This window comes from Coregonus lavaretus, assembly GCF_964263955.1.
Source record: "Coregonus lavaretus genome assembly, chromosome: 2".
NCBI lineage: Eukaryota > Metazoa > Chordata > Actinopteri > Salmoniformes > Salmonidae > Coregonus > Coregonus lavaretus.
This window is the reverse complement of record NC_139989.1, coordinates 51,809,546-51,827,547: the sequence shown is the minus strand read 5'-3', so window position 1 is coordinate 51,827,547 and position 18,002 is coordinate 51,809,546. Positions and strand designations below refer to the sequence as shown.

The 18,002-nt window shown below is 45.7% G+C and overlaps 1 protein-coding gene and 1 pseudogene across 3 annotated transcripts; one reads left to right on the top strand and one right to left on the bottom strand.

Moving 5' to 3' along the window:
- Positions 1-8,601: 8,601 nt before the first annotated feature.
- Positions 8,602-14,234, bottom strand: LOC311150488 (uncharacterized protein). 2 transcript variants are annotated; one of them, XM_084187987.1, is made up of 11 exons: positions 14,061-14,234; positions 13,793-13,843; positions 12,472-13,545; positions 12,251-12,337; positions 11,561-11,695; positions 10,838-10,946; positions 9,939-10,024; positions 9,619-9,747; positions 9,265-9,466; positions 9,085-9,166; positions 8,602-8,895 (listed from the first exon to the last, which is right to left on the bottom strand). In XM_084187987.1, exons 1-10 carry the CDS (start codon positions 14,070-14,072, stop codon positions 9,114-9,116), a joined length of 1,938 nt encoding a protein of 645 aa, XP_084044113.1. In that variant the 5' UTR covers positions 14,073-14,234; the 3' UTR covers positions 8,602-8,895; positions 9,085-9,113. The 2 variants fall into 2 exon arrangements, with proteins under 2 accessions (XP_084044113.1, XP_084044112.1); XM_084187986.1 differs by having other exon boundaries at positions 8,602-9,166.
- Positions 14,235-14,847: 613 nt separating this feature from the next.
- Positions 14,848-17,775, top strand: LOC311139559 (ankyrin repeat and SOCS box protein 16-like; annotated as a pseudogene). Its single transcript has 6 exons — positions 14,848-15,181; positions 15,400-15,665; positions 15,826-16,203; positions 17,029-17,140; positions 17,383-17,496; positions 17,590-17,775. The product of its transcript is annotated as an ankyrin repeat and SOCS box protein 16-like (transcript).
- Positions 17,776-18,002: the final 227 nt, after the last annotated feature.

The following is an 18,002-nucleotide window of genomic DNA, read 5'->3' as shown; positions in this document are numbered from 1 at the left end:
GTAGGGGTTTAATGGCACAGGCAGGGAGCCCAGCCAACAGCGAGTTGCAGTAATCCAGACGGGAGATGACAAGTGCCTGGATTAGGACCTGTGCCGCTTCCTGTGTAAGGCAGGGTCGTACTCTCCGAATGTTGTAGAGCATGAACCTACAGGATCGGGTCACCGCCTTGATGTTAGCGGAGAACGACAGGGTGTTGTCCAGGGTCACGCCAAGGCTCTTCGCACTCTGGGAGGAGGACACAACGGAGTTGTCAACCGTGATGGCGAGATCATGGAACGGGCAGTCCTTCCCCGGGAGGAAGAGCAGCTCCGTCTTGCCAAGGTTCAGCTTGAGGTGGTGAGCCGTCATCCACACTGATATGTCTGCCAGACATGCAGAGATGCGATTCGCAACCTGGTTATCAGAAGGGGGAAAGGAGAAGATTAGTTGTGTGTCGTCTGTGTAGCAATGATAGGAGAGGCCATGTGAGGATATGACAGAGCCAAGTGACTTGGTGTATAGCGAGAATAGGAGAGGGCCTAGAACTGAGCCCTGGGGGACACCAGCGGTGAGAGCACGTGGTGCGGAGACAGCTTCTCGCCACGCCACTTGGTAGGAGCGACCGGTCAGGTAGGACGCAATCCAAGAGTGAGCCGCGCCGGAGATGCCCAGCTCGGAGAGGGTGGAGAGGAGGATCTGATGGTTCACAGTATCAAAGGCAGCAGACAGGTCTAGAAGGACAAGAGCAGAGGAGAGAGAGTTAGCTTATTATTTAGTCAGCCACCAATTGTGCAAGTTCTCCCACTTAAAAAGATGAGAGAGGCCTGTAATTTTCATCATAGGTACACGTCAACTATGACAGACAAAATGAGAAAAAAATATCCAGAAAATCACATTGTAGGATTTTTTATGAATTTATTTGCAAACTATGGTGGAAAATAAGTATTTGGTCAATAACAAAAGTTTCTCAATACTTTGTTATATACCCTTTGACACAGGTCAAATGTTTTCTGTAAGTCTTCACAAGGTTTTCACACACTGTTGCTGGTATTTTGGCCCATTCCTCCATGGAGATCTCCTCTAGAGCAGTGATGTTTTGGGGCTGTCGCTGGGCAACACAGACTTTCAACTCCCTCCAAAGATTTTCTATGGGGATGAGATCTGGAGACTGGCTAGGCCACTCCAGGACCTTGAAATGCTTCATACGAAGCCACTCCTTCGTTGCCCGGGCGGTGTGTTTGGGATCATTGTCATGCTGAAAGACCCAGCCACGTTTCATCTTCAATGCCCTTGCTGATGGAAGGAGGTTTTCACTCAAAATCTCACGATACATGGCCCCATTCATTCTTTCCTTTACACGGATCAGTCGTCCTGGTCCCTTTGCAGAAAAACAGCCCCAAAGCATGATGTTTCCACCCCCATGCTTCACAGTAGGTATGGTGTTCTTTGGATGCAACTCAGCATTCTTTGTCCTCCAAACACGACGAGTTGAGTTTTTACCAAAAAGTTATATTTTGGTTTCATCTGACCATATGACATTCTCCCAATCCTCTTCTGGATCATCCAAATGCACTCTAGCAAACTTCAGACGGACCTGGACATGTACTGGCTTAAGCAGGGGGACACGTCTGGCACTGCAGGATTTGAGTCCCTGGCGGCGTAGTGTGTTACTGATGGTAGGCTTTGTTACTTTGGTCCCAGCTCTCTGCAGGTCATTCACTAGGTCCCCCCGTGTGGTTCTGGGATTTTTGCTCACCGTTCTTGTGATCATTTTGACCCCACGGGGTGAGATCTTGCGTGGAGCCCCAGATCGAGGGAGATTATCAGTGGTCTTGTATGTCTTCCATTTCCTAATAATTGCTTCTACAGTTGATTCCTTCAAACCAAGCTGCTTACCTATTGCAGATTCAGTCTTCCCAGCCTGGTGCAGGTCTACAATTTTGTTTCTGGTGTCCTTTGACAGCTCTTTGGTCTTGGCCATAGTGGAGTTTGGAGTGTGACTGTTTGAGGTTGTGGACAGGTGTCTTTTATACTGATAACAAGTTCAAACAGGTGCCATTAATACAGGTAACGAGTGGTGGACAGAGGAGCCTCTTAAAGAAGAAGTTACAGGTCTGTGAGAGCCAGAAATCTTGCTTGTTTGTAGGTGACCAAATACTTATTTTCCATCATAATTTGCAAATAAATTCATTAAAAATCCTACAATGTGATTTTCTGGATTTTTTTTCTCAATTTGTCTGTCATAGTTGACGTGTACCTATGATGAAAATTACAGGCCTCTCTCATCTTTTAAGGTGGGAGAACTTGCACAATTGGTGGCTGACTAAATACTTTTTTTTCCCACTGTAGAGAGTCAAAGGATGCAGAAAGGGAGGAGAGGAGGGTTGAGGAGGCAGAATCAGGATTGAGCAGAGGGAAGAGATGATAGGATGGAAGAGGCGAGAGTAGCGGGAGAGAGAGAGCGAAGGTTGCGACGGCGCATTACCATCTGAGTAGGGGCAGAGTGAGTAGTGTTGGAGGAGAGCGAGAGAGAAAATAATACAAAGTAGTGGTCGGAGACATGGAGGGGAGTTGCAGTACCTAATGGCAGTCAGGCTACCTCTGGCGAGGACATGGAGGGCTGTGCGGCCCCCCAAAGAAATGCCACCCCATACCATGACTGACCCACCGCCAAACCGGTCATGCTGGAGGATGTTGCAGGCAGCAGAACGTTCTCCACGGCGTCTCCAGACTCTGTCACGTCTGTCACGTGCTCAGTGTGAACCTGCTTTCATCTGTGAAGAGCACAGGGCGCCAGTGGCGAATTTGCCAATCTTGGTGTTCTCTGGCAAATGCCAAACGTCCTGCACGGTGTTGGGCTGTAAGCACAACCCCCACCTGTGGACGTCGGGCCCTCATACCACCCTCATGGAGTCTGTTTCTGACCGTTTGAGCAGACACATGCACATTTGTGGCCTGCTGGAGGTCATTTTGCAGGGCTCTGGCAGTGCTCCTCCTGCTCCTCCTTGCACAAAGGCGGAGGTAGCAGTCCTGCTGCTGGGTTGTTGCCCTCCTACGGCCTCCTCCACGTCTCCTGATATACTGGCCTGTCTCCTGGTAGCGCCTCCATGCTCTGGACACTACGCTGACAGACACAGCAAACCTTCTTGCCACAGCTCGCATTGATGTGCCATCCTGGATGAGCTGCACTACCTGAGCCACGTGTGGGTTGTAGACTCCGTCTCATGCTACCACTAGAATGAAAGCACCGCCAGCATTCAAAAGTGACCAAAACATCAGCCAGGAAGCATAGGAACTGAGAAGTGGTCTGTGGTCACCACCTGCAAAACCAGTCCTTTATTGGGGGTGTCTTGCTAATTGCCTATAATTTCCACCTGTTGTCTATTCCATTTGCACAACAGCATGTGAAATGTATTGTCAATCAGTGTTGCTTCCTAAGTGGACAGTTTGATTTCACAGAAGTGTGATTGACTTGGAGTTACATTGTGTTGTTTAAGTGTTCCCTTTATTTTTTGGAGCAGTATATATATATATATATACACAGTGGGGAGTACAAGTATTTGATACACTGCCGATTTTGCAGGTTTTCCTACTTACAAAGCATGTAGAGGTCTGTAATTTTTATCATAGGTACACTTCAACTGTGAGAGATGGAATCAAAAACAAAAATCCAGAAAATCACATTGTATGATTTTTAAGTAATTAATTTGCATTTTATTGCATGACATAAGTATTTGATACATCAGAAAAGCAGAACTTAATATTTGGTACAGAAACCTTTGTTTGCAATTACAGAGATCATATGTTTCCTGTAGGTCTTGACCAAGTTTGCACACACTGCAGCAGGGATTTTGGCCCACTCCTCCATACAGACCTTCTCTAGATCCTTCAGGTTTCGGGGCTGTCGCTGGGCAATACAGACTTTCAGCTCCCTCCAAAGATTTTCTATTGGGTTCAGGTCTGGAGACTGGCTAGGCCACTCCAGGACCTTGAGATGCTTCTTACGGAGCCACTCCTTAGTTTTCCTGGCTGTGTGTTTCGGGTCGTTGTCATGCTGGAAGACCCAGCCACGACCCATCTTCAATGCTCTTACTGAGGGAAGGAGGTTGTTGGCCAAGATCTCGCGATACATGGCCCCATCCATCCTCCCCTCAATACGGTGCAGTCGCCCTGTCCCCTTTGCAGAAAAGCATCCCCAAAGAATGATGTTTCCACCTCCATGCTTCACGGTTGGGATGGTGTTCTTGGGGTTGTACTCATCCTTCTTCTTCCTCCAAACACGGCGAGTGAAGTTTAGACCAAAAAGCTCTATTTTTGTCTCATCAGACCACATGACCTTCTCCCATTCCTCCTCTGGATCATCCAGATGGTCATTGGCAAACTTCAGACGGGCCTGGACATGCGCTGGCTTGAGCAGGGGGATCTTGCGTGCGCTGCAGGATTTTAATCCATGACGGCGTAGTGTGTTACTAATGGTTTTCTTTGAGACTGTGGTCCCAGCTCTCTTCAGGTCATTGACCAGGTCCTGCCGTGTAGTTCTGGGCTGATCCCTCACCTTCCTCATGATCATTGATGCCCCACGAGGTGAGATCTTGCATGGAGCCCCAGACCGAGGGTGATTGACCGTCATCTTGAACTTCTTCCATTTTCTAATATTTACGCCAACAGTTGTTGCCTTCTCACCAAGCTGCTTGCCTATTGTCCTGTAGCCCATCCCAGCCTTGTGCAGGTCTACAATTTTATCCCTGATGTCCTTACACAGCTCTCTGGTCTTGGCCATTGTGGAAAGGTTGGAGTATGTTTGATTGAGTGTGTGGACAGGTGTCTTTTATACAGGTAACGAGTTCAAACAGGTGTAGTTAATACAGGTAATGAGTGGACAACAGGAGGGCTTCTTAAAGAAAAACTAACAGGTCTGTGAGACCCGGAATTCTTACTGGTTGGTAGGTGATCAAATACTTATGTCATGCAATAAAATACAAATTAATTACTTAAAAATCATACAATGTGATTTTCTGGATTTTTGTTTTAGATTCTGTCTCTCACAGTTGAAGTGTACCTATGGTAAAAATTACAGACCTCTACATGCTTTGTAAGTAGGAAAACCTGCAAAATTGGCAGTGTATCAAATACTTGTTCTCCCCACTGTATATATATATATATATATATATATATTTACATTTACATTTTAGTCATTTAGCAGACGCTCTTATCCAGAGCGACTTACAGTTAGTGAGTGCATAAATTTTTTAATACTGGCCCCCCGTGGGAATCGAACCCACAACCCTGGCGTTGCAAACGCCATGCTCTACCAACTGAGCTACATCCCTGCTGGCCATTCCCTCCCCTACCCTGGACGACGCTGGGCCAATTGTGCGCCGCCCCATGGGTCTCCCGGTCACGGCCAGCTACGACAGAGCCTGGCTTCGAACCAGGATCTCTAGTGGCACAGCTAGCACTAGCACTGCGATGCAGTGCCTTAGACCACTGCGCCACTCGGGAGATAATATATATATATATATATATACACACAGTACCAGTCAGAAGTTTGGACACACCTACTCATTCAAGGGTTTTTCTTTATTTTTACTATTTTATACATTACAATAGTGAAGACATCAAAACAATGAAATAACACATATGGAATCATGTAGTCCCCAAAAATGGCGTTAAACAAATCAAAATCTATTTTATATTTGAGATTCTTCAAAGTAGCCACCCTTTGCCTTGATGACAGCTTTGCACACTCTTGGCATTCTCTCAAACAGCTTCACCTGGAATGCTTTTCCAACAGTCTTGAAGGAGTTCCACTAAGCCCAAACCAGATGGGATGGCGTATCGCTGCAGAATGCTGTGGTAGCCATGCTGGTTAAGTGTGCCTTGAATTCTAAATAAATCACTGACAGTGTCAGCAAAGCACCCCCACACCTCCTCCTCCATGCTTCAAGGTGGGAACCACACATGCGGAGATCATCCGTTCTCACAAAGACACAGGGGCTGGAACCAAAAATCTCAAATTTGGACTAATCAGACCAAAGGACATATTTCCACCTAATGTCCAATGCTCGTGTTTCTTGGCCAAAGCAAGTCTCTTCTTATTATTGGTGTCCTTTAGTAGTGGTTTCTTTGCAGCAATTCGACCATGAAGGCCTAATTCACACAGTCTCCTCTGAACAGTTGATGTTGAGATGTGTCTGTTACTTGAACTCTTTGAAGCATTTATTTGGGCTGCAATTTCTAAGGCTGGTAACTCTAATGAATTTATCCTCTGCAGCAGAGGTAACTCTGGGTCTTCCTTTCCTGTGGCGGTCCTCATGAGAGCCAGTTTCATCATACCGCTTGATGGTTTTTGCGACTGCACTTGAAGAAACTTTCAAAGTTCTTGAAATTTTCCAGATTGACTGACCTTCATGTCTTAAAGTAATGATGGACTGTCATTTCTCTTTGCTTATTTGAGCTGTTCTTGCCATAATATGGACTTGGTCTTTTACCAAATAGGGCTATCTTCTATATTCCCCCTACCTTGTCACAACACAACTGTTGCCTCAAACGCATTAAGAAGGAAAGAAATTCCACAAATTCACTTTTAACAAGGCACACCTGTTAATTTAAATGCATTCCAGGTGACTACCTCGTGAAGCTGGTTTAGAGAATGCAAAGAGTGTGCAAAGCTGTTATCAAGGCAAAAGGTGGCTACTTTGCAGAACCTCAAATATAACATTTTTATTTTTTAACACTTTTTTGGTTACTACATGATTCCATGTGTTATTTTATAGTGTTGATGTCTTCACTATTATTCTACAATGTAGAAAATAGTAAAAATAACGAAAAACCCTGGAATGAGTAGGTGTGTCCAAACTTTTGACTGGTACTGTGTATATATATATATATATATATATATATATATATATATATATATATATATACACACACACATAACTAGACCCCCCTTGTTGCACCTAAATGGAACATGTGCAGATGACAGTAGAGTTTCACTCCAACAGCTCAGATCTTACCAGCTGAGACTTTAATAAGTGTTACATACACACCTACACTGCCTGTAAGGCAAAACACAGCAGTGGGGGTGAGCTACTGCCCCCTACTGGTAGCACATGTTCAGGTACGGGAAATGGGATATATGACCAAAAGTTCCACAGGTAAAAGACCACGGCCGTGTTCAAGAGCATCAAAACAGTGACGTATCATGGGAAAATGTTGACTGACTGACCTACAAAAAATATTGAGTAGTTATTTAGGATGCAAGGTGATTTGATTTGTAGATCAGTCAGTCTACAAGTCTAGTTTGGAGTGGTGTGTGGGGTAATACACAAAGTAAGGCTGATCTGAAGAGAGAGGGTGGTGGTGAAGGTTTGGGGGAGGTTGGCGTGGGCCTCCCATCCTGCTGGTTTAGCCCAGATAAGACCCCATTTGTCAGGTTGTGACTGTCCCAAACGCCCAGGGCTCCACCAGACAGAGCTGGATTTATTTTTATTTAACCTTTATTTAACCAGGTAAGCCAGTTGAGAACAAGTTCTCATTTACAACTGCGACCTGGCCAAGATAAAGCAAAGCAGTGCAATAAAAACAACACAGAGTTACATATGGGGTAAACAAAACATAAAGTCAAAAATACAACAGAAAATATATATATATACACAGTGTGTGCGAATGTAGTAAGTTATGGAGGTAAGGCAATAAATAAGCCATAGTGCAAAATAGTTACAATTTTGTATTAACACTGGAATGATAGATGTGCAAAAGATGTGCAAATAGAGATACTGGGGTGCAAAATTAGCAAAATAAATAACAATATGGGGATAGTTGGGTGTGCTAATTTCAGAATGGCTGTGTACAGGTGCAGTGAACGGTAAGCTGCTCTGACAACTGACGCTTAAAGTTAGTGAGGGAGATAAGGGTCTCCAGCTTCAGAGATTTGTGCACTTCGTTCCAGTCATTGGCAGCAGAGAACTGGAAGGAATGGCCAAGCAGGAATGAAGGATTTAACTCCACAGAAAAATTGATGCATGGTAAACAGGCTGGTTTGAATGCATGGTAAACAGGCTGGACCAGAACAGAACATAGCCAGAGGAAGAGGTTAGGAGAGACAGAGGTAGATAGCAAGAAGACAGAAATTGAGAAGGAAAAGACAATGGCAGAGAATGACAGTCAGAAGGCTCCAGGATACAATCTTGAAGGTCATTCACTTCAGGTTGATACTCTAGTTCACACCACGTTTCATCAGCGCCATCAATGTTTAAAATAGTGGTAGTTGACTGAAAGACAAGAAAAACTGTTAAAAAATGGAAAAAAGATTTGCAGTTCAATTAAATGGACAACGGCTATGAACAGCAGGATACTCTGTCTCTCCAATGACATCTTGCAACACGCTGCCTAATTACAGCACACCATCAGGTTTCATCTAAACCTAATTACAGCACACCATCACGATGCAATTAAACCAGAAGTGTAGATTAAGCAAGCCAGAGTTTAATGGACATTTCATTGTAATTCTTGATTTTCCATATACTGTTCCTATTATTAAGTGCATTCTCATGCATTCTAATTTACAATCACTCCAAATAGAGCAAATTAGAGACAATAAAATCAATGGAGACCATTTTCAGTTGTGTAACGTGTATTATTGAACAGAAGTCTTCTTTAATATATACATATTTTACAAGACATTATGTGCACATAGTAGTTAGCTATGATTTAGAGGAGTCTGCACTGTGAAGTAAAATCAATGAAGAAAAAAAATAAAGACGAAACATCAGCCAGCAGGTCTTCAAACAGGGGGATGACTGTGTCCATGGGATGTGTCCGCAGCAGTAGGGGTAGTGAAGCTTCACTCAAATTGGGGAGACGTGGGAGCGACAGTCCCAGTTACCAGCACCTCCAAGTTTTACCCCACATGGCTGACATGTCATTTATACCGGTGCGATTAATGGTCACAGCACAAACACAAAATGATAGCACATTAGGCAACAAAATTCTCTGGGAGAATCGGGTAGAAAGGCATCCAACGTGCAGTCAGAATGCGCCAAACTCAAATTCACATGTAAGTGACGGTGTAGTTGTCCAGCATCTCCCCTATATAAATGTACCTTATCCGTATGGGGTAGGTGGGCAGGTGTCAGAGGCAGTAGGACTCAACAGGCAACTCCCCAAGAAGCTCATCAAGGCCATCTGCACAACACAGACAGACAAATTCAATCAAACACACAGGGTGGAGCTGCTGATTGGTTTACCAAGAACATACACTCCTATGCATATCCAAGTCACACCTGCGTCCCAGGACGGATCCTGTGGTGCAGCAGCAGGGGGGCCCTGGGGATCACTAGTGGAGTCAGCTCCAGAGTCTGCTGAGTCCTTTGGGGCCCCAATCACCTCCTCTTCATCATCATCATCATCATAGAACAACTCCATCTGAGACACAAGGGCTCCTGGAACACTGGAGGACTGATCAGGTGATGCCAACAGAGGCTCCTACATTCAACAGTAGAGTTAGACGAACATATACAAAACATCTGTCAAGACACCAAGTTTCTCTCATTAATGATTTGTCATTGTTACATCAAACTCCCAGCAGCCTAGGATAACAACAAGATATCCTCCAGGCCTTGGTAGTGGTCTCTCACCAGGTCAGGTGGGAGCAGCTGGGTCTGTGTGGAGGACAGGGTGGAGCCGTCGGGGGGGTAGATCCTCAGGAGGTTGTTGGGCGTCACGTTCAGGTAGTGGTTACGATGGGACGGAGAGAACACACCCACCTTCATGAAAAGAAAACGAATTATGGGTCTACAGCTAACATGGTGAAAAACTGATCACATTTACACACAACTGGAATTTGTTTTTGTGGTTTTATTGTGACTGGCTCAATCATTTTGAAAAATCAGACAAATGGTTTGCAATGAAACACTAGTAAATAGTGGTGTGTGTGGCCTGTGGAACTGAATCCTACCTGTTTGAGCAGCAGTACAGCCCCCGTCTTGAGCTCCCCTAGTCTGTCCTCTAGGAGGCGCCGGTGCACTGTGCCCTGCATCTCTCCTACAGTCAGACACACAGTATTACTACAGTGCTCTACTGGTGCAGTCAGAGCAAAACAACATACCTAGCCACTGTGCTTCTGCATCTGCATTGCTTGTTCTTTGGGGTTTTAGGCTGGGTATCTGTATAGCACTCTGACAACTGCAGATGTAAAAATGGCTTTATAAAATAAATATGATTGATTGATTGATACCACATGGAGCACACTGATCACAACATTCCTACTAATGACAATACAGATAGTGTAGTAATCAGTGTATTACACCTCCAGTGGTAATCTGTTGACAGGTAGCACCATGGGCCACACTTCAGGAGGGAAATGCACAGATGTTTGAGACGGAATAATCTGTGGTGATCAGCATGTGGCTAATACCCGTTCATTTGATGCTGATCCATGATGATAGAATCACTAATAAGCACTTAACACTAAGGTTAAGTATCTACTTTAATAGAACTGCTCAGGAGTCCTCACACTGGCTCTCCTGAGGCCATGATGACCTACTAGGTTCAAGCAATACTCAGGGAGAAATAGAGGAACTGCAAGAAAATGAGAGCGAAAAATAGACAGAAAAATGGAAGAAAGAGGGCCCTAGGGACAAGGGAACAAACCAGATGTCTTCTACTGAATCGAGGTGTGTGTAATCAGGCATAGCACACTGGCTGAACTTTCAACCCCTGCTGTAGGAAGCTAATTCAGGTGAATTCTCAGTGGTGTACACACACACACAAACCGCCAGCCACATACACACTCACTACAATGGCTGTGTGACTAGTTCTACCTACAAACACAACCGTACCCCCAGTAGGCCTTACCTGTGGGATCCCCGAACACAGCCTTGGCATCAGCGTGTGTGTGGAGGATGCTCTTTAGTACCACAGCCATGTTGGGGACCTTGTTCTTCGCCAGCTGTTTCAGGGCCGCCTGAGGGGGAGGGAGACGAAGAGATGGAGAGGGAAGGAGATCGAGACAGGTGGAGAGAGAGAGGTGACGGGGCACAGACCTTCATATTAGAGCACTACAAAACAAGTTCAAACTGCTAATCATCAACTTTCATTAATTAAACAGTTAAATTACTTATGCAGAGTTGCCATTAGCGGCGGCACATTAAGACGATGGAAAAACAACAGAATAACCATTAGGATGATTAATGCGTGATGATGTTTGGGATAATAACTACTAACACCCCAGTCATTTGTCCTGATTATCCTGATAGACCGCCACCACAGAGACAAGGGCCATTAACATAGAAAAAAACACCCCAGAAAATTCAAATCAGGGAGACTGTCCTGGGTGCAAAAAAACATGCTCATGAAGTCAAATTATGCAAACAGTGTTTCGCAAGTGTAATTTTTTTCACCAGATGATATATGGCATGTAAAGCTTCTAACATTAAATATGCAATGTTAAATTATGCATATTGCTGAAGGGTACATGGCCACGCACAGCCTGAACACCGTTAGCCTTTCAGTCACCTTTCATGCCATTTACTCTACCATAGGCTGTGTAAAGTGGATAACGCTAAATGTGCTGGTCACCTTGCGGAGTACCATGGCCACGCTGTAAGAGTGCAGAAAACAGGAGGTGTTCCTTTCGTCCAACCCCATCTCCGCCTTCATCGCTGCCCACGGACCTCCACTGAAATCCTCTTCCTCAGTCTGAGAGCTGGGAACCTGGACACAAGTTATTTTTTTACACACAAACCCAGACACATTACAACACATGTTCATAAAGCAACATGACATAATAAATAATGGATAAAAAGGTTAATTAATGACACATGTAATACATTCTGTAAATGTATAGGCTACACATCAGTGTGATAGCCTATACAAACGTTTGCACGAAATGGCACACACTTCATTCATATTACCAGATTTTTGTCTAACCAACTACACACTGTTGGGCATAATGAAAAGCACTCTCATCTTTAGTATGCTTTGCCATAATACTAAAATAGTTCAAATTGTAGAAAATTATTCAGATTGTTCACATGCACAGAAATATTTGCAGATACACACACATGCTGTTGAAACATTTTTTATTTTATTTTTTCTCACCAAACAAGTCAGTGCCCCATGTAGCTCAGTTGGTAGAGCATGGCGCTTGCAACGCCAGGGTTGTGGGTTCGTTTCTCATGGGGGGCCAGTATGAAAAATGTATGCACTCACTAACTGTAAGTGGCTCTGGATAAAAGCGTCTGCTAAATGACTAAAATGTAATAGTACCTGACTGGGCAGTCGAGCCACAGCCCCATGTGCAGGTGTCTGAGGAATGGCCACCACAATGTCATCCAGGCTCTGCCCGTGGAGCTGCTTTAAGGAGAGAGAATGGAACCCCGCAGTAGCTTAGTATCACAACCAAGCACATTGCTGACTGCTGAGATTAGTTAGACTACAAATAGCAAACAGATAGAGGCAGGTAGGGACAGAGGCCAGAAAAGACCCACCTGTTGTGGCAGCATTCCTGCAGGGCCGGGGAAGCGGCGGGTATTGGGCCGGGTGTGGTCAGAACGGGGTCTCTGGGGGGTCTTGTTGGAGTTGGACACCAGCTGGACCAGGTGGTTAGTGAAGACGGGCGTGTGGAGGGAACGGGGGGTGAGACTGGGGGAGGGCATGGGTCCGCCAAACCTACTAGAGGGGGCTGGGGAGATGGGGTCAAACAGGCTACATCCCTGAGCCAGAGGAGTAGCCCAGGGCCTCTGTATCTGGGAAGGAGGCCCTCTGACTGGCCTGGGTGTCACAGACCTGGGGAAGGGGCTGGAGAAGGGGGAGGAGGCCATGGTCAGGCCAGGAAACACTGGGCTCTGGGGTGAAGCTGGGAGGAAAGCAGCACTTAGACCAGGGCCAGGGAATGAGGACCTGTGGGGTATATTACTACTGGGAAGACCAGACATTTGGTTTGAGGTACTGAATCCTCTCAGACCCACATTGGGCCCAGTTTGAGCCCCACCACAGGCTGAGGGCCATAGTCTTTTGGCTGGGGATACAGAGTCATCGCTGGGCTTGGTTAGATATGGGGCTGCAGCTGGAGCGGTTTCTCGGACCTGAGCCCAAGTCCTCATCTGTGGATCACTTTCATCCAGGTCTGCCAAGTCAACATCCCAATCATCAAAGTCATCCTGCGGCAAGGGGGCCTCTTGCTGTCCTGTAGTTTTTGAATGAATCTGTTGAGCTGGTGCTGAGCTCTGTTGGGGAACTGTACATGGTCCCCTACTCAGAGTAGGAAGGTGGAGAGGGGGAGGAGGGAATGTGGGCAGTGGTTTAGATGTAGAGAGCCGTCTCAAACCCAAAGCAGCACACTGTCCTACAGTGGTCGGTGTTGTGTTTTCTGACCCTGGGCAATTCAACAGGCACCTATGGGCAGGTATGCCTTCTGTGGATGGTTGGTGTGAGTTTTTCTGGCCATAGGGAGCAGCAGGAGTTGAGGCTGCAGTTGAAGAACGGAGGAAACAGGACTGTGCTGCAGAGGACACTGTGCTAGCAGACACGGATGGAACGGACCAGTTTATCTCAAGTAGATCCTAATGAACACATACATACACACACGCAATAGCAAAGGAGGACATTATTGTATAACTCGTATTCAAAAAAAAAACAGAGGTGTTCAGAGACTAAATGGTTTCACAACAGTACTCTACATTACTTGTGATATCCATCTGAGGATTTATACAGAGGGCTATAATCTGTCATATCTCTCTTAAACAGCAGGTGGTAACCATTGACTAAATCATAGCAATCAGATAGGATGTGTCAATCAGTTTGCAGCACCTCATCATCGAAGTCATCCCCAACGTTAAATAATCCATTCCACTTGCAAGTCTGCCGAAAAGAAAGATACATATTCAAATGTAACATAGTCAACTAAGAAAGTGCTAGATGTAAGTTACATCTCGCCAACTACATGGCTGGCTAACACTGTTAGCTACGTGGAAAGCTAGCTAAAAACTTCTCATTTGAAAACTTGTGGCAGCTAGTCCTACCGACCTAGGGACCAGAGCTAGCAGCTAGCTAGCAAACAAACAAGACTGATTCTTACCATCGCAGTCATGGGATCTCGTGTCGAATGTCTTTTCTAACCGTCTATTTACATTGATACATAAGATCAATCGAAAGTTTAGATACCATTTAATTCAGCCATCCTATTCTTGCTGCCGTAAAGAAAATGCGAACTTTTCAAGCAAAGCAAGGTGATGTAAACGCTACATTTTCTGCGTGATTGGCGCCGCTACGTTCAAGTAGAACGTAATACGTAATCAATGTTTACGTTGCGTGACGTTCGGAGGATGGGTCGTCACTTGTCGCCACCTGCTGACTATCTCAGGTAATGCAGTACCCGAATATCAGCTCGCATTTCCCGTCTATTTATAACAGGCACTAAACTTGTATTGGGACAACAGTATCTTGACATTTGGACGTGTCTGTAAAACACGTCATGAAATAGTCGAAAACAAATTACATTTTGCACAACAGCAAATGGACTATATTTTGCGTAGTAACTTGAGTTCACATGAAAAAATTCAAGGTGAGTAGAATTCTATATTCACACAACATTGATACTATGTAAATGCAATCTTCAAAAACCAGAGACAAAATTAAATGTTGTCTGCATTTTTTCAGTAAAGTCTTAAAGTCTTGATTTTCCTTTAGTATTAGCCATAACAGTAGGTTTTTAGTCAGTGTGCTAATTAAAATTTGCTGCACTGAGTAATGTTGTGTCCACTGTAAGCAACTAAAATTGGAACTGTTTCAAATGTGTTGCTCAAAGACCTCTCTTTATCTCTCCATCTGGGGTTGCTCGAGATTCTGTCCCAGCTTTGGGTGTCATGTCCAGGGATATATTTGCCTTCAGCTCAGCCGCCTTGCATTCTCTGAAAGTGGATCAGGAGCTCCAGGAGTGGGAGGATAAGCGGCAGGCATTGGCTCACAGGAGGGCCATGAGCCAGCCACCTGTGTCCCGGCCCTCCAGACCCCCTCCCAGACAGCAGCGGGGCCTCCAGGAGATCCGGGTCTTTGAGGCCCGATGCAGAGACACCACAATCCACAACACCTTCATGTGTGGGGACATGAAGGGAGTACACACTGTGTTGAAGGACCCCTGCATGATCAACGCACTGATGGAAACAGTACATGAGGAGATGGTGTGGGCTCCAGAGCTGGGTAGGTGTCAAACACAGAGAATATAAACTCACTTTTACTGTATGCTTCACTGTTGTCTTTTTGTTAGACCTATCTGTGCCTTTCTTATAGATCTTCCAATCATTCCCCAATCACTACTCATCGACTCTCTTTATTCTATCCTCTAAACATACCTAAGCCTCTCTGGTTATGAGCATCTGCTAGGTAAATAATGTACATGCTCTCTGTCCCACTGACAGGGATGTGGACCCTGAGCTCCAAGATCAAGCAGACATCTGCATTGCGTCTGGCAGCCAGCAGGGGACACTCAGGCTGTGTGGAGGAGTTGCTGTTTCGAGGGGCGGAGGTGGATGCTGACCCTGGTGGCAGCACAGCCTTGCATGATGCCTGTATAGGTGGCCATGACAACTGTCCAGCTGCTGCTAGCCCACGGAGCAGACCCTGACCTGCTGGCAGAGGACGGCAGCGCACCCCTTCACCTCTGCAGCACCACCCAGACATTCCAGTGAGTGTCAGCACTCGTAGCCTTACTGACACTCTGCCTGGTGATCATTTCTGTTATTTATACATAGAGAAATGTTTCAAAGATTATATGGCAGGTGGGTCTGTTGTCTTGGATGCTAATGAATGATAAGATCATAAGGTGGTGTCTCTACTCTCTCCAGGTGTGCTGAGCTGCTGGTGACAGGTGGGGCAGACGTCAACGTGTTGACCAGTGAAACAAAGCTAATGCCCCTCCATGTGGCGGCTCGTCGAGGTCTGGAGGAGCATGTGAAGCTCTTTCTGTCCAATGGAGCTGCCGTGTCAGCTAGGAACCGTGAGGGGGAAACCCCCCTGAACGCAGCCTGTGGTGGGGCTGAGAGGCCTGTGGAGGCGGGGCGGTACCTCCGCGTGGTCCAAATGCTGCTGGGAGCTGGGGCTGACCCCAGGAAGCACCACACACCTCTGCACAACGCCTGTAGTAACTGCAGCCCATGCATCACATACATTTTACTACAGCATGGAGCCAAAGCAGACGTGCAGAACTGTGCAGGATACTGTTGGTGAACACATAATTAGGAGAGGGAGTACAAACCATCGACGCTAGACAGAGAGGAATTTGCTTAAGCAAAAGGCAGTTTATTAAAACAGAGATAGCTGGTACTGCTCAAGCTACATGCATGGACCCAACCAATTGCCTCTTAAGGAGACAGTTGAGAAGGGCGATTAAAAAGAGTTTACAGCATTACTTTATACAATGTAACATAAAGGAAGGGGTCCTTCTTCTAGTCCCTTGATTGGTTCCCGAGGCGTAGGAGGCGGGTCTGCTCTGTCCAGAGCAGATGCCCCATTGGTGCACGGCAGAGTCCTCTGCCCTTGGCACCCGACCAGTAGACAGGGGAGTGAGTTTGAGTGTGCGTGCAGTGAAATGTCTGTGTGTGTCCAGGGAACTCGTGAGGAGTAGAGAATGAGTGTGCGTGAAAGTGAAATATTGGTGTGTGTCAAGGGAAAGTGGTGGGGAGTATCTGGTGGTTTATGGCCGGAGAGGGGGTGTTGTCCTATTATCGCATTCCTGCAAGACTAGGCCATCTGGTGAGAAGATATGATGTTCTCCTCTGTCCTTTGTTCTCTGACCTGGAACAGCATTTATTGAAAACAAGCCTAACACAAATGGGTCTTTGCACAACATTTTAGTCAGACCAATCTATAACATTTTATATTTACTACGACAAATTATATTTACTACGACAATACACACCCATGGATTGTCTGTTACAGGTGGGGGATATGGGGGGGAGGGGGGGGGGGGCAGGCAGAGGGAGCTAAGGAGAGTTCTGGGGTCAAAGTGTAAGATCCATTTGGACAGAAGGTTATATAATTATGTTTAGAATCTTCATAATCTTATCCTGTCTGCAGGTGGTGGAGGACTATCCAGACCAGCATCCTGAGGCAGTAGCACGCTCCCTCCTAAACCACAGGGCCAAGGCCGGTAAAAGCTTGGTATGTCAGGGTGGGCAAGTGGAAAAGTGAGTTGGGCCAAGTTGAGTGTAAAAATGCCGGCTGGAGGCTGCATTTGGGCCCATTTAATTATAGTTTATTGGGGTGAAATATGTGCACCAGCAAAAGCTTTTGGGGGCACTATGAAAATGGGTTAAAGCTAATTCCCTGCAATTCTACGTAGACAACATATTTTGGAGGGCAGACTGTTGCATGATAATAACCCACAGCTTTCCTCCATATAGATGCTGAAGCTCTGCTTCCTCTCCCCTGCCACTCTGGAGGTAATGCTGAACTGCTATGCTGTTGTCCCTTCCTGTGATGAATGGATGGAATCTATCCCTCTTGAGATACATGAGGTTTGTCCTTTTCTCAATTTTCAGCTCTCTCCTTCACTGCCTGAACCACCTAATGTCCTTCTTCCCTTTCCCTCCCTGTCTCTCTGTCCCCAGGCGCACCAGGGTTTCTTTGACTCTGTCAGGCAGATGACTAGTCAGCCCCGCTCCCTGCAGCACCTGTGCCGCTGTGCTCTGCGCCGGCACTTAGGAAAAGGTATTGACGCAGCTATCAGTAGATTGGACATCCCCAGCTCTCTGATGGAGTATCTACTACTTCGGAATGACGGGGAGATCCAGTAAATAAAGTGGAACACATGGGACAGAAGCCAAGAGAGAGAATGATTTGCATTTACAATAACTAAAATAATGGTTGCAATAATTTGTGTTTTCTGTATTAATTTATTAATAAATCAACATTCTATTTTGCCTGTGAAAATGTGATACTATTTTTCTAAACTAATTTATGTTCTTGTATGAATTGTATATGTATGGACTATTGGTAGGAATGAAAAGACATCTCAGAATGT